The sequence below is a fragment of the Excalfactoria chinensis genome, chromosome 2 (genome assembly GCF_039878825.1).
Source record: "Excalfactoria chinensis isolate bCotChi1 chromosome 2, bCotChi1.hap2, whole genome shotgun sequence".
Classification (NCBI taxonomy): Eukaryota; Metazoa; Chordata; class Aves; order Galliformes; family Phasianidae; genus Excalfactoria; species Excalfactoria chinensis.
The window spans coordinates 97272389-97287020 of record NC_092826.1 but is presented as its reverse complement, the minus strand read 5'-3'; the positions used below and the strand labels follow the sequence as shown (position 1 = coordinate 97287020).

General features: G+C 46.6%; 1 protein-coding gene across 1 annotated transcript in view; it reads right to left on the bottom strand.

The window, feature by feature from the left end:
* Positions 1-1958: 1958 nt before the first annotated feature.
* The window catches only part of EEPD1 (endonuclease/exonuclease/phosphatase family domain containing 1), a 62943-nt gene continuing 50269 nt past the window's right edge, over positions 1959-14632 (bottom strand). The window contains exons 3-7 of the mRNA XM_072328711.1: positions 12257-12367; positions 9551-9685; positions 8246-8378; positions 3027-3221; positions 1959-2478 (exon numbers count right to left, since the gene is read on the bottom strand). Coding sequence (XP_072184812.1) covers positions 2282-2478; positions 3027-3221; positions 8246-8378; positions 9551-9685; positions 12257-12367 — 771 coding nt within the window. The 3' untranslated portion in view covers positions 1959-2281. The remainder of the gene's footprint in view (positions 2479-3026; positions 3222-8245; positions 8379-9550; positions 9686-12256; positions 12368-14632) is intronic.

Here is a 14632-nt window from a genome sequence, read left to right as displayed (position 1 = left end):
TCCAAGGCCAGCAGTAGGGAGGAAGTTGGTCCAGCTTATTCTCTCCAGCTGTGCTAACAAACATCCTCACCACTCTGCAAGAGCAAAGCCTCTGCCGCACAGAGAGCTGCTGCCAGCAGACCCAATAGGAACCAGCCACACACAGATGCTTCTCAGGCTTTTGCACAGCTGCACCCCTTCACACCTGCAGCAGATTAAGCGGCATCCAGCCCTCAGTGCCCACAGCTTTATTTTGCAGTGTTTTAAAGAGAGCTGCTTGGCTCAAAATAAGGGGAGCCAGCAGCACCATGCCTGCTGGAAATGGGCAAAGGCAGCAGTAGGGAACCAGAACCAAACAGGATCTGAAGCAGCAGCCAAGCGCTCCTGCTGGCTTCTGCAACCACCCGAGACAAATGCACACACCTCCAGTTTTCAACATGAAATGCTGAGAAAGTGAAGACACGTTTTTTTGTCTGATGCTCTGAAACCTCTGCTGAACCATCTGCAACATCAGTGAGACCTCCTTTACTGTGGCCGGAGGGAGTGCAATGTCTAAAGAATGAGGGTCTGCCATGGCAACATCAGCTGTTGCTTTATCGGTGCACACTCCATGGCTGTGCCCTCCAGCACTCAGGAGGCAACGAGACACCTCCATCCTGGCAGCACTTGCTGCTGTGCCTGAAAGCCAATGGGAGATCACTGTGGGACTGCAAACCGCTCTGTTTCCCACAGTAGCCTCTTTGCTCTTCAGGGCCCACTGATCTGAGCTCATTTCTTTGACCTATGCAATCACCTTCAGTTTTCAATGTGGCCTGAGAGGAGCAAGAACCGCAGGCTCTCCAGCTGTCTCTCTCACGACAACATCCCCCTGGCTTGGCACTGCTGTCAGGAGCATTTTTCTGACAGCACTACGAGGCACATCAGAGCGCTCTTCTTTTCACTCAGCATGAAATGTGCTGTGTGGCTACTGGGGCCCTGGAGCAGAATGTGCTGGGCTATCAGCAGCTCTGCACTCCTCACACCCACGTATTGCTCCTGAAGGTGCTGTTTTTTCCAGTCCTTATGATTTCCCCTCCAGGTCACTGTCTATTAACTGCTACTTTACGACGTCACGCACTTGGGGAATTGAATGCTCCCTCTCAGGCACCTTGTTGGCTGCTGTCCTCCCTGTTCAGGACATGTACAGAAACAAACCTCCATAGGAGAACCCCATGTGGAAAACAGACACCATCCACCCCTGCTGCATAAGTGCTAATCATACACTGCTCTCAGACCCTGTGCTGTGATGACTGAAACTGGCTCATGAGCTCAGGCACTGGATGCAGAGCTGCCTTCCAGGAGGAGCAGCAGCAAACAGCTCCCCGAAGAACCAATGAGCAGAGCAAGGTGCTGCACGCCCCCCTCTTTGATCCTCCCTCCTTGCTATAGAAGTTTGGTGCAGTTGTTCTGCCAGAGGAGTACGGCTTTTCCCATGAGATCTCCAGCAGGAAGCAAAGCAAAGGGCATTGCCTTGAGTGTTGGTGGGTGGAGGAGTGAACCAAGTTCTACTAAGGCATTAGTTGGTGCTTTCCGAGCTCCTGAGATCCATCATGCAGGGAAACGTAATATTGAATGTTGCACGGCAAGCTGAAAGCCAAAGTCAGGCTCCACATCTCCCTTCTAGGACAAAATGCACCCTGCCCAGAAGCACAGAGAGAGGAAGGGGAGGAGGAGAGGCATCCATATTGACACCGGGCTGAGGAGGCATGGTGCTTCTCTGGGCCAGAGGGACCACGCTGGGCCTTCTGGTCACGTAGGTGTCTGGCACCTTTCCTGCTTCCCAGTTTCAGCAGCTTTTGAAAGTGCTGAGCTCACTTAAGAACTGCCAAGAACTTCCACAGAGTGAGTCGGTGTGTGCCCTCTGCTATGCCCCTCAGTTTACAAGGAAGCAAAGAAACGGAACCATCATAAACACCACAGCAGCAAAGCCCTGCCTGGCTGCATTTTAGCCAAGATCCTATACAGTATTAAAAGTACACTTTATTTTCTGTACAATTCTCATCCAAATCTCCAGGCATGGAGTTGGGTCCATTGCATCCCTATAAAAAGTTACGGACCACTCTATTGCCGTCAGACACCCCAGAGCTGTCCGAGGGGGGCACGGAGCGAGAGCCATCAAAGGCAAGTGCTGATGCTTTCTGGACAGGGGGAGGACAGGTGAAGGAAGGAGAGGAGGAAGCAGCTCTTCTACTCTGCAGCTGAGTCTCCAGCAAGCAGAGCCATGGGCTGACCCCTGGAACAGGAGAGACACCTCCCGTTCACGTCATCGTTCATGCTTAGTGTTCGAGTCGCGCTCAACGGTCACCCCGTTTCCATTCCGCGTCACCTCCTTCCTGTTCCAGTCCTTTTCCATGTAAAATTCAGCTAGCACGGGGCAGTGGTCCGAGACTACTCCACCCCAGGACCAGTTATCAGGGATCCATGGGTTTGTAAGACCTTCTCGCACAACAGCCCAGTGGCCTGCAAGAAACAGAATCACATAACAAGATCGCTATGAAAAGAGGCGCCCCTGGATTTAAACACATTTCCACAAGCTTGCAAAAGAAATACTTAGCATGCTAAGGGATTGAAGGCTGCTATAGGAAGTCATAGCATCATCGGATCGCTACGGTCAGAAAAGATCTCTAAGATCATCTAGTCCAACCACCAACTCATCTCCGCTGTGCCCACTGTCTGTGTCCCTCAGTGCAGTATCTACACACTTCAACACCTTGCAGGACGGTGACTCCACCACCCCCCTGGGCAGCCTGTTGCGGTACCCCACCACTCTTTATGAGAACAAATGTTTCCTAATACCCAACCTGAACCTCCCCTGGCACAACTTACAGCTATTACCTCTTCTCCTACCAGTTCTTATCTGGGGGAAGAGACCGACCCCCGTCTCACTACAACCTCTTTTCAGGTAGTTGTAGTCCAGCAATAGTAGCTGTATGCCAAGCAGTATCAGCCACGTTTGACCCAATGCTAACCTCACACAGGTACATGACTTAACCGAAAAGAAACTCTACCTGTGAAAACCTTCTTCAAACTCCGGCTGATCCACATGTTGTCCAGCGACTTCGATCCCTGGGGGTTCTTTGTGCTGATGTTGGTAAACGTATTTGAAGGGACCAAGTGATGGAACTTCTCCTTCCTCAGTATGTCGTGGTCGCTGCTGTCGGGAGCCTGGTTAAAATCTCCCAGGATGATCACATCTTTTTCCCCTGGGAAAGAGAAAAAATAAAGAGAAAGAAAAAAGAGAAATGAATGGGAATAATGGACACCCACGGCTTAAAAGGAAGAAGAGGAGGAGGTATACAAATGCAAGGAGGAAATATACAAGTACTTCATAGCAAAGCTAACTTTACTCTGAACTCCCAAAAGCAATGCTGTTGGAAGCCCTTTTTACTGCCTGCATGGAACCAATGAAAGGCTGAAGGGTGGCAGTTTCCTAGATTGCATCATTACCAGTGATGCAGTGTCACCAGTATGAGCCAGAGTAAAAATGGCAGTCCAGAGTGATGACGTGAATTCCCCATCAAAGAACAAGTTCCAGACACAACCCTCAGTGGGTAGAGTGATGTGCACTGTCTTTTGGGATAGGAAAGTGGTGATCCCTCTGGATTTCCTGCAACACAGACAAGCCATCAGCTCTGACTGCTATGTCACGACACTGACCAAGATGAAGGCTCCAGAGTCAAGCCAGATAAGAAGACAACCTTTCTCTTGCAACACAATAACACCAGGCCCCAGACCAGTTTGAAGACCATAGAATGCACAGCCAATCTTGGGTGGTTGGTGCTACCACACGCACTGTATAGTCTGGATTTGGTGCCTTCTGATTTCCATCCATTCGAGCCAATGAAAGATGGACTGTGTGGGCAATATTTTCCTACCAACAATACTACCATAGCAGCTGTGAAACAGTGGGTCAACTCCGTTGGTGCAGATTTTTATGAGGCTCCTTTTCATGCAGGCTCTGGTGTAAATAGATAGCTAATTGTGGTGATGCTGAAAAACAGTATTTTGTAGCGCAGCATTTGTTCAATTAAAAAGTGTCACTGTGCTTTTCGTATCTGTTGTGGTTTTGATGGAAGTAAATAAGAGGCATTACTTTTGGAGAAACCTAACTACATACCAGCTCCAACTTGAACTGATATTTTCCTCTTATGGCTTTCCTGTAGGAGTCAAGGACAATTTTGTTATGATTACAGGAAGACACAGTCTTCTGCTAGTATATATCAGAGCCCCAAAAGTGTAGCACCTGTTCTAAGCCTGTGTGTTGAAGGAATCTCAAAGAACAAGCCTGAGATGCAGCCTGCAAGCTTGATGGCAGCAGGTTAGCTCACAAACCATGCAGACACTCACTGGCTATAGAAGCTTTCATTCTCTCACACGACTGAAGAAATTCTGCTGAACATCAGAATTTGACTAGGGCTTAATTTCCAGAGAAACTAAAGAAATGACTTGAAATACTTCTCCAAAATGCCTATCTTTCTGTGGAAACCCTGACTGAGTAAGAAAAGAAACTCTGGGCTTTAATTTTATATCCACAGCCTGTGCTCTCCATAGCTCTGCAGCTGGAGATGGAGATATCCCAGCTGTGCACTGGGTAAGAGGAGAATGGACGTGCCTGCAGCCCACCTCAAAGCCCTGCCAGGAAGGTGTGATAAGCTCCAGGATCGTGATAGCTGAGCAAAGACTGCTGCAACACACACCCTGGTACTGGTGAAGGAGGAAATCTGCAACAAGGATGCACAAATGCACTAAAAATGACCACAAAGCCGATCTCAAAGAAGGCAGCTGTTATATTCTCTCAGTCCCTTTGCTTTCTCTGGTTGAAGTGTGGAGGAGGAGGACTGCGCGACTGCTCTACCATAAGCAGTGCTCATGGAAAAACCTACCTGCTGCACGCTGTTGCTGTACGAGTAGCTAGCCAAAAGAGGGAGCACAAGTTAAACAACAGAATCTATTGCACTCTGCCTGCAGATCTTCAAAGATGAACTAAGAGAGGGCAGGAGGGCAGAGAGACGGATGGTTTATGACATACAAAAAGCAAACAAACACATATTTCTAAACACGCTGCTTGCTAAGATGCAGAGAGGTGACGAAAACATAATGAAACTGCTTGCAGATTCTCTGCCCTTTGCGAGCTGTGCTCACATCGAACGTGATGTGAAGTTTAAATACTACCCTGCAAAGTGCTGGTGATACTGACCTTCCCACCTTTAAAAGAAAGAAAAACCCAAGCCTGGGCCCAAGTTATTTTAAGATCTGTCAGAAAACAAAAGAAAATCAGAGCTGATCTAATGGGGAAGGACCAAATCCCCTGGAGAGAACTGGTTTGCTCTCGTGATCTGAACAAAGTGCTTGAACAGTGCCTCTGAAATGCCACCTTCCTCTTCTGCAGCTCTCATCTTGGTGAGGCAGGCAGGCTTCCCTTCCTGCAGCACGCCAAGCAGCATGTTCACTGTGAGCTGGAAGTGCAAAAAAACACTAAGATCTGGACCAGGAGGCTGAATCTGATGGCTTCATGTCTGGGCGTCGTGATGCTGCAGGAAACTGCAACAAGTGCAACCGCACTGCTGCAATCCTCCAGGGATAAAGTCTGCTTAATGGCCAAGGCAGCACTTGGCTCCTGATATAAAGGGGAGAAGGCCACTGTGGAAAGGTCTGGGGTGAGTCCTTGACTGGGATTAAAAGTTACAGACAGGCAGGAATCCCAGCAATAGCATCTCGATCCTGCACAAAATACATATATTAGCAAATCCTCCGGCCTTACGTGAAAAGTATATTAAAAAATACATTAAAAAGTCATAACCACAAATAGAAATTTTAACTGCTCAATTCTGAACAGCTCAGAAATAACAGAGGTTAAAATAACACCTAGATATGTTCGTGGAATCAGGTACAAAGTCAGTCTGGTGTATACACAGGAAATGAGTCACTGTATTCTTTTCTGTTTTAAACTTTCTCATGCAGAACAGATAAGCGTACAATCATAGCGCAACATAAAGCGGACAGAGGAGGGATAAACAGAGTGTAGTGAGCATTCAAGAAGCCAAAACTGTTTTCCAGCCCATCACCAAGAGAAAGGGTCTCTTTCTGGTACCCTCAACCAGAAGCTCCTGGTGCTCCACGTAGCTGCAAATCCCTGGCTGAACATCTGTGCCAGCAGACATCTGCAGTGCTTCATTTTGTTGTCTTGCAGCAATGCTGAAACCCTTGGTTGTTCCACAGCAGTACAAAGGGATCCCTGAAGGCTACTCTCCCTTGACTTCCACATGCCCCTAATCGGTCCCCTATGAATTAAACAGACACTCAAACCCCCACATTTTTGCTGAAGAGCGCAAAAACCAGATGATGGAAAGGATGTGACAGATGATGGAAAGGATGTGACAGCACCCAGGCTGCTAAGGAGCTCCCTACCGCCTCTCAGAGGTCTTCTAGGCCTAGTGCCTGATGCATGGGCACTTTGCAATATGACCAAGCCAGATGGGAGTAGATGACTAAGCCAACTCTGGATCCAAGCACTACCAGCACACCTGGGATAATGTCTGTATGGTCACGATCACCACAGTGGAGATGAACAGGTGGAGTGCTTAAGAGAAGGCAGAAGGGTTGCTGCAGAGTTAGTTACCAGCAGCAAACAACCACCGAGTCTTTCTGGAAAGGAGGACTAGAAGAAACCAGGACCCACTCATCTGATGGGAGAAATATGGGTACATTGCTGCTGTGGGGGATGGAGACGTTACAGGAGTCTGTGCATAACTGAACTTCTTGAGCTTGTCTTCTTTGCAGGACAGCAAAGAAGGCACCTGCTAGCAAAATGGGATCAGAAACACAGACTGACTGGAAAAGCAACAGGCAAAACAGTCTTAATTGATCGTACTTTATGGATTGGCTTTGAAAAAAATAAAAGAATGGTGGTAATGTTAAGCCTGGCATTGATTTTGGCAGAGCAATTCAGTACTCAAAATAACACGTGTGCACACGTATTTGTTTATGAAACAAGACCTGCATCCCACACGTTAGGAATTTGAACTTCACCTTTTGTGAAAGATGAAGTCAAGAACAAACACGCTCCAGTACCGTGCCCACCACATGACAATGAAAACACAAACAAAAAGAAGCCCTAATGTCAACAGGCTAAATTTAGATGTAGCGGAAATGCATCTCTGTTGACTTCGGAAGAGCTACACGGTTATCTGCATCCCGATTCAGCCTTCTGGGATTAAACAAATGACCCTTTTGTTTGCCTTCATCCTTTTCTTTCTCAAAGTATGTGGACAAATACTTCAATCTGTAGCACTTAAAAATAGCTCTGACTGACTTCGTGCAGCTCAAAAGGAAAAACAACGGAGCGTGCATAAAAACCGTAATTACCTCTTGTGTTATACAAGAGGATTTTAATGCTTTCAAGTGACTGACCTTGCAAAACTATGCCAAGAGGAAAGTCATCATGACTATAACCCCGTAACCCTTGTACTTCTTTGTTAAGTGGTAAGCAGAGGGCTAGATTTCTCAGGTCCTATGAAAAGATCACCAACGCCAACACCGCTTTGAATCTGAAACCCGCTGTTCTGCTCCACTGGAAACTGAGTTCAGTTTGCAAGTATCAGAATAAGAAGCAAATTCTCAGAAACGAGGTGAAGAAATTCAGCTGTCTGTTACGTTGCTCAGGCTGAGATACAAGTTCTGCTGTCACTCATCCTGGTGCAAAACCAGAGCAACTCATCTGAAACCAACAGAATTGTTCTACTTCTCACATCCACGTACCAAAGCTGGTTTCTGGTCTGTTTTCTCTCTTAGCAAGCACTTCCAAATATCCAAAAATAAACAAAGAACAAACTTCCTATGGGAAAAAGCCATCAAGTTTTGTTCTGATAGATGATAGAAATGGTAGATCCCATTTCTACAAACACAGTTTTAACCCAGTATCTTTTCCTTCTGCTTGTTTCGATTTGCTCTTATGCTAGAAGGAAATCACAAGGAGATTCACTTGAAAAGCGTGGTTGAAGCCAGTAGGATCTTCTGAGGTATTTGTGCTAATTAGAATAGACTGTAAGATAATGAACAGGAAAAAAAACAACCACATTTTGCAAGCTGTGTATCACTCAAAGGTAAAGACTACATACAGCAGATGAGGAAACTTGTGAAAGCTGCACTAAGGCAGTTAGATACACATTTTAAGTTCCTTTTCATTAGGTACGTGCAGATGCTAACTGGAAGGAAGACAACGCCATACCTTTCAGAGTCTCCTGCAAGGTCTGTGCAAAGGTTGCTAGCTTGTGGCTGTCGTGGTTCTTCCCTGTGTTGTCCCCCGCTGCATGAGCCAAGGCCAGATGAAGGTTAACCAGTGTTAGGTCATTCACCCCAACCTGGGGGAGAAAGGAGGGAAATCAGTGCGGTACAGGGCAAGGGAGGTCACAGAGCAAAGATACACTTTGGCGGTAAGTCCTGGTGAGCAGGACCCATTTCACACTGCATACAGTGTGCTGCGTATTGTCTGCGTGTTTTGGGAAGACAGCTCTATTTGCACAACTGTGGCAGCCCTTCAGTTCTGGGGAAACTGATTGTTGTAAATACGCAGTTCTTTTTCTACAGCAGTTGCAGAGAGAAGCCAACTCTTTATGAAAAACAGTTTATGCAAAACCAGTTGTTATTAAGCTACAAATAATGGCTTGGTCATTACATGGACTAATTACTGCTCTCCTGTGATCTGCCTTGGCCTGACAGAAATTAGTCATGAAACTTAATGTACCTTGAAATGAGCCGCTGGCTCCCTGTCATCTTCTGCTTACTTTCTGGGACTCACTTTGTCGCGTGGCACAAGTAACGCTTATTTCTAATCTTGACCTGTTCGTATTTGTTAGAAACTTCTCTCAAAGCATTGCCAGAGAAGTCAAATTCCCTAAACCGGATACAGCCAGCACAGAGAAGGGGGCTGTATATTCACTCATGCGTACACAGAAGAACAGATTGGAAAGAGCCCGTTTCCAAATTGCATGATGTTCTCTTATATAGGGGCAGCCTAGTGAAACAGCTTCAAAATGGAAACTCAGCACTATGCCAGCAATGGAAGAGAGATCAGCCTGAGCCTCTCTGAAGCACAATGCCTTCTGTGTACATCTCTTCTGCTTACACTTACCCACCATTTCTGGCACTGACCAGAACCACAGAGCTGTGGCTGCCTGCTCCTCAAGATCCACCCGTCTAAAAGCTGAACAAGGTGTCAGACTGGTGATTTCTGTCACTCTATCAGACTGCAGGCACTGCCAAAGGTCCACTGGCTTCATGTGCCTCAATGCTCCCTTGCAGCAGGGCTCCCTCCTACAGGACCAAGGGAAAGGACTGACTCTAGTGACAGACCTCACCTATTAAGATCACTAAGCGCCTTCCTGTATCTGAGCCATAAGAGACCAATGAACATGGATTAGCATCATGCTAATGCTTTCTCTTTTATCTGTTAGGAGACTCTTTCCATCCTCTTGTCCAAAACTTTGAAATAAAAGCTCATTTCTGCAAGGGTCAGTTGGCAGAACTGAGTTACCTTGAAATGTGCAATATACGGGTGAGGATATGAGTGTCTCCCATTGCCATTAGTCTGTACATTCTCCTGAGAAGAAGCATCTTTCAGCTCAATGCCAGCTGTTGTATCCCAGAGGAAACCAGAATATTCGACTCCCTGCAATTAAAGCAAGAGAAAAGCCAACAATAAGATGTTAAAAATGAAACATTCTGCCCAAATTATGAAACTTTAACCCCAATGCTGCAGTCAACTTGGTATCGCTGTTGGCAATGGTATATTGTCACTTCCCAAATATGTGGAGGTGGCAAAAGGTTTCTATTCTGGCTTGGCACCTGCTGAGGGCAGGAAGCAGATCTTGCTGTGCACGAGTTGAAGGGAGAAACAACATCCTAGAACAGGTAGAAAAGCTTCTTTATTTCACCCTGGCCCCAGTCCCCTGCTAGATGCAGGAAGAATGGGCAGTCCCACTGGCTTCACTGAAGACTGAGCACGCTGAGCTAAAGTACATATTGCCTTGCTATTCAAACCTGCATGCTGGCTCTTGGAGCCCCAGGTAAGCACAGCACTGCTTGCTCCATCCAACACGATCATAAGCTGCTGTATCTTACATAGGTAGAGCACTTTCAGGAGTGCTGCAGTGGTGGGAGGTTTAGCTGCAGCATCCTGTGTGCATCTTAGGGTTGACAGATGCTCTTTACTTCCCACTGTTCCAGGCAAGGAATCTGATTCTCCTCAGTGTGATCAATAATAAAGTAGTCCATGTCCCAGGCATCCCTCCTCTGCCAGCGGACAGTGAAACTCATTTATGAGAAGAGCATAGTTGGGGTGCGTAACTGCAGGTCTTTCTCCTGATGGCCTCTTCCAAGCACCAGCACATCAGTGCAAGCAATCCTTTCCCTTTCCCCCTCTCCACACTATGCATGATCTTACAGACTTCTGTCATGCCCAAGCTAAAAATACCCAGGCTCATTCAGCCTGTTGGCAAGACATCTGGTCTAGACCTCTCAGCCCTGTCAATTTCTCTGTCTCCTTTCCAACTGAAGTGATTCATGTTCAGGTTTCTACTTCTTTCATCCTAATGTCTATCACCTTACAAGGTTTTCTTGGACTACTTGAGAACGTGGCATTTCCAGAGAGCTGTCTGCCCTCATTACACCAGCAGCAGTATCTAATTCAAAGCCTGTCAAGCATTCCCTCTCATCGCACAGGCACAGTTTGCCCTGGTATCACTCAGACCTAGTTAATCATAGTGAAACCCATCCCAAGGAAAAGCTTTCCTTTTCAGTTGCAAAAAAGGAAGTGTTATCTGTTCCACTGTATTCCTCTGAGCCTTGGAAAAAAAAAAAACAAACAACTATTAAATTTGGCTAAAATCCTTTGGTAGCATCTTTGGCCAACGCGCCACCAAACTCAAGTCTGAAAACTAGGTAGGCTACAAGAAAAGACATGGAAGAATAGATGAGCTGTCAGCAGCTCCCCATGACTCCCTGACTTTAGTCTTCTCATCAACACAGTGTTTGGGTAGGAGGCAAAATGACTGGAAAGTGTGGAAGCATGAGCATGATGCACTATCAGCCCTACAGATCACCCTAAGAGCATTTTGTGCTGAGGGTGCTACGTATTAAGAGTAGCAATGCATTACTTCATGGCATTGTGTTTGTGAACACAGTGTCCAAACCTGATGAACCTACTGGGTAACCTAAGGGACAGAAAAGGCTTCTTGGCTTTGTGAATGGTGCTGTAGGGTAGCCAGATTCCCTTCTGTAAAAGCACCTAAAGGGAAGAGTCAATAAGTAACATTTCACTCTTAATTTGGCCACAGACTTCTCCCACAGTTTGAGAAATCCTTCATCCTTATATCCCTACCAAAGTACAGCGTGATTTGTAGTTATTCTATCCACAGTCGAAACTTTCATAGTTATCTTTGGAAACACAGCTCAAGGAAGAACCGACTGAGTAACCTACATGTAACACAGAAACTCCGAGGCAGTTATTGACGGTTCTTATTATTAAGACAAAAAGACAGAGTGAAGAGAACTTTCACACAGCTGTTTAAACTCAGTGCCCTAATGATCTCACATAACAAGAGATCCCAAAATAAAGATTCCATCCAGGAATAAAAATATCCCAAAGGGCATTTGCTCTCTGCATTGGAAGGAGCGTTGTCCTGAATTGCGCGTACAGGATACAACGGGAGCCACTTATTTCATAATGACAGCACTCAGACTAGATGAAAGTAGCCCGCTGTGTGTTTCATTACAGGTCTCGGCTCCTGTTTCCACTGCACAACAGCATTCATGCTGTAACAACTGCATGGTGACAACGATCCTGTTTGACACCAGCAGCCTCCAGTCTGAGGAGGACTTTGCTCTGACACCTCGTTAGCACCCTCAAAGGGAAAAGAAGGGGTTTCCCTTGGGTTAGACCACCTTTGGCTACCATTAAAGTTCAGCTCCACGCAGCTCTACTTTGAATACTGTCAAGGGTGTCAGGTACAACCATCTGACACAGCAAAAGAATCAGAAGCACTGCAGCGTGTCAGGGGCAAAACAAAGGGTTTTTTCCTTGTCCTAACACACAGCCTGAATTCTAGATAAACAGCCTAAGAAACAAACAAACAAATAAATAGAATTGCCAACCTTGCCAAAAAAAGATTTGCACAATGTTTTGCCTTAAACAGATGATTAAAAATATGCCCTTGGTTCAAACATCAAGGAATTAACGTACCTTTGGTAGCTGCCCTGAGGGTTTTTCAGAAACAACACCCTTCCAACATCCTCTAGGGCCCTTCCACTTGCGGATGTTTGGCAGCGTCGGCTGGTTCAGCTCCATACAAAACTAGAGAGAGAGAGAGAGAGGTGGAGGGAAAAGATCAGCGTTGTAAGACTTTCAGAAGAACTGCAAAAACGCATGTGAGGGGACATTGATGGAGCGTACCGTGGAATACAGACTGTAGTGTCTACTGAAATGTTGAATGGTGCCCAGCTACAAAACTGAGCTTGTTTCTGCTTCAGGCTGAGGAAGTTGTATCAAATTGTTTGCCACAGAATTTAAGCTCTGTTTTTCCACCACTGTAAGAGCCTATGCTATGTCCCAAAAGGGAAGCTCGCTAATATGGAAAATACAAAAGCCAACCTTTAGCATACATGTGGGATGCAAATCTTCTCCTTCCCAGGAAGGCTCACACAGGAGGCGGCCTGGGATGGGCCCCAGTGATGTATCATCATTGGAGGCTGGGTAAAAACAATGCAAACGCTGCAAGTAGGTACTGAAAAAATGCCTAAGTTTCTTCCTCGGGCTCCTTTTCCCCCAAAGCACCGGCCTGTGCTGTGGAGCTGGGCAGGGGGCTCTGGAGGCAGGAAGCAGCAGTGCTGGCTGTTCTCCAGTGATCCAGAGGGACCAGAGGAAGGGAGGAGGCCGGACTCGACAGCCAGCACTCAGCTGACAGAACCACTTTGGGGTTTACAGCTCCAGGAAGTGCTTGTGGCTTGAAAGCAGGTTCTAAAGAAACAACAAGTTTGGCAAGTGAAGAGTTCAGGCTGATAAACGTCAAACAAACTAATGTGCCAAGGGTGGGCTGTGGGTACTGTGAGAGCTGAGAAATCAGAGGAATAAGGTCCTCCATATTACAAGGTGTGTGCATTTCAATGGGCAAGTAAAAAAATGACAACCAGAAAACAGGTACCCAGAGACCAGCTGTGCATGCAGTACATCTGCTTTAATAGCACCCTATGCACTGACTACGGCTGCGGAATGGCAGATGCATTCTGGATGCTTGAGACTTCTTGTTCATGACGGGACCAGCTGCACATCTGCACACACGGCAGATCTTTCTGATGCTCCCCACAGACCTTCCTAGGCACTGCTGTACAGCTGCACTCAGATACATTTCCATGGCCAAGCATGTGGTCAGAGCTATAGGGACTGCACAGTAAAACAGAGCAGAACAAAGATGTTGGAACTGTGGACACCTTGGAAAGAACCCACATCCACCTGGATATGGTCTGGCAAGAGAATAATAATAAAAATAATAACAATGATAAAGGCCATGCATTGGAAAACCTGGATTCACAATCATTAGGGTAGGGAAAGACCCCGAAGATCACCAAGTCCAGTTGTTCATCTACCACTAATACTGCCCACCAAACCATTTCCCTAAGCACCGAGGAGCCCAGAGCGGGACACAGTGTCTGTTCTACACAGTGCTACTCTGGCTGGGACATGCCCCTGGTCAGACTCAGTCTGAAGAGCAGACGGTGGTGACCATCTGCATGGATATAAGGATGATGTATGGACATAGTGAAATGGAGAGAGGCTACCACTTTTCCAACCTGCCAACTGGTTTTCTTTTCATGTCTATTTCACCTGTAGTTTCAAAATACAAATCAAATCTTGCTCTTTTACTAATGGTCTTATCTATGAGTTCGGCACCCCGAATACTGAAGCTGTAAGCGTTTACCTCCAAGATACACACAACCCAAAAACAACCTTTTCCTGTCCTGGGAGGCCAAGACACATCGCAGTTTTTCACTCAAAAGAGAAAATGTTTGGCACACTCTTTAAGAATCTTTTCTGGAATGCAAAGATTTGCAGAAGCTTCCAGTTCATGATGCTGCACAGTGATACAACAGCACAGCTCATCATAGGGCTTCAGGCATGGCTAGGCTGATGGACAGGTGATACTGTAACAGGCATAGTAAGCCACAGCAGTACCAGTTATCACAGAATCACAGAATGGCCTGGGTTGAAAAGGACCACAGTGATCATCCAGTTTTAACCCCCCTGCTATGTGCAGGGTCACCAACCACCTGACCAGGCTGCCCAGAGCCACATTCATCCTGGCCTTGAATGCCTCCAGGGATGGGGCATCCACAGCCTCCTTGGGCAACCTGTTCCAGTGCGTCACCACCCTCTGGGTGAAAAACTTCCTCCTTATATCTAACCTAAACCTCCCCTGTCTCAGTTTAAAACCATTCCCCCTTGTCCTATCACTATCCACCCTTGTAAACAGCTGTTCCCCCTCCCACTTATACACTGCCTTCAAGTATTGGAAGGCCACATGAGGTCTTCCTGGAGCCTTTCTAAGCTAAACAAGGTCAGTTC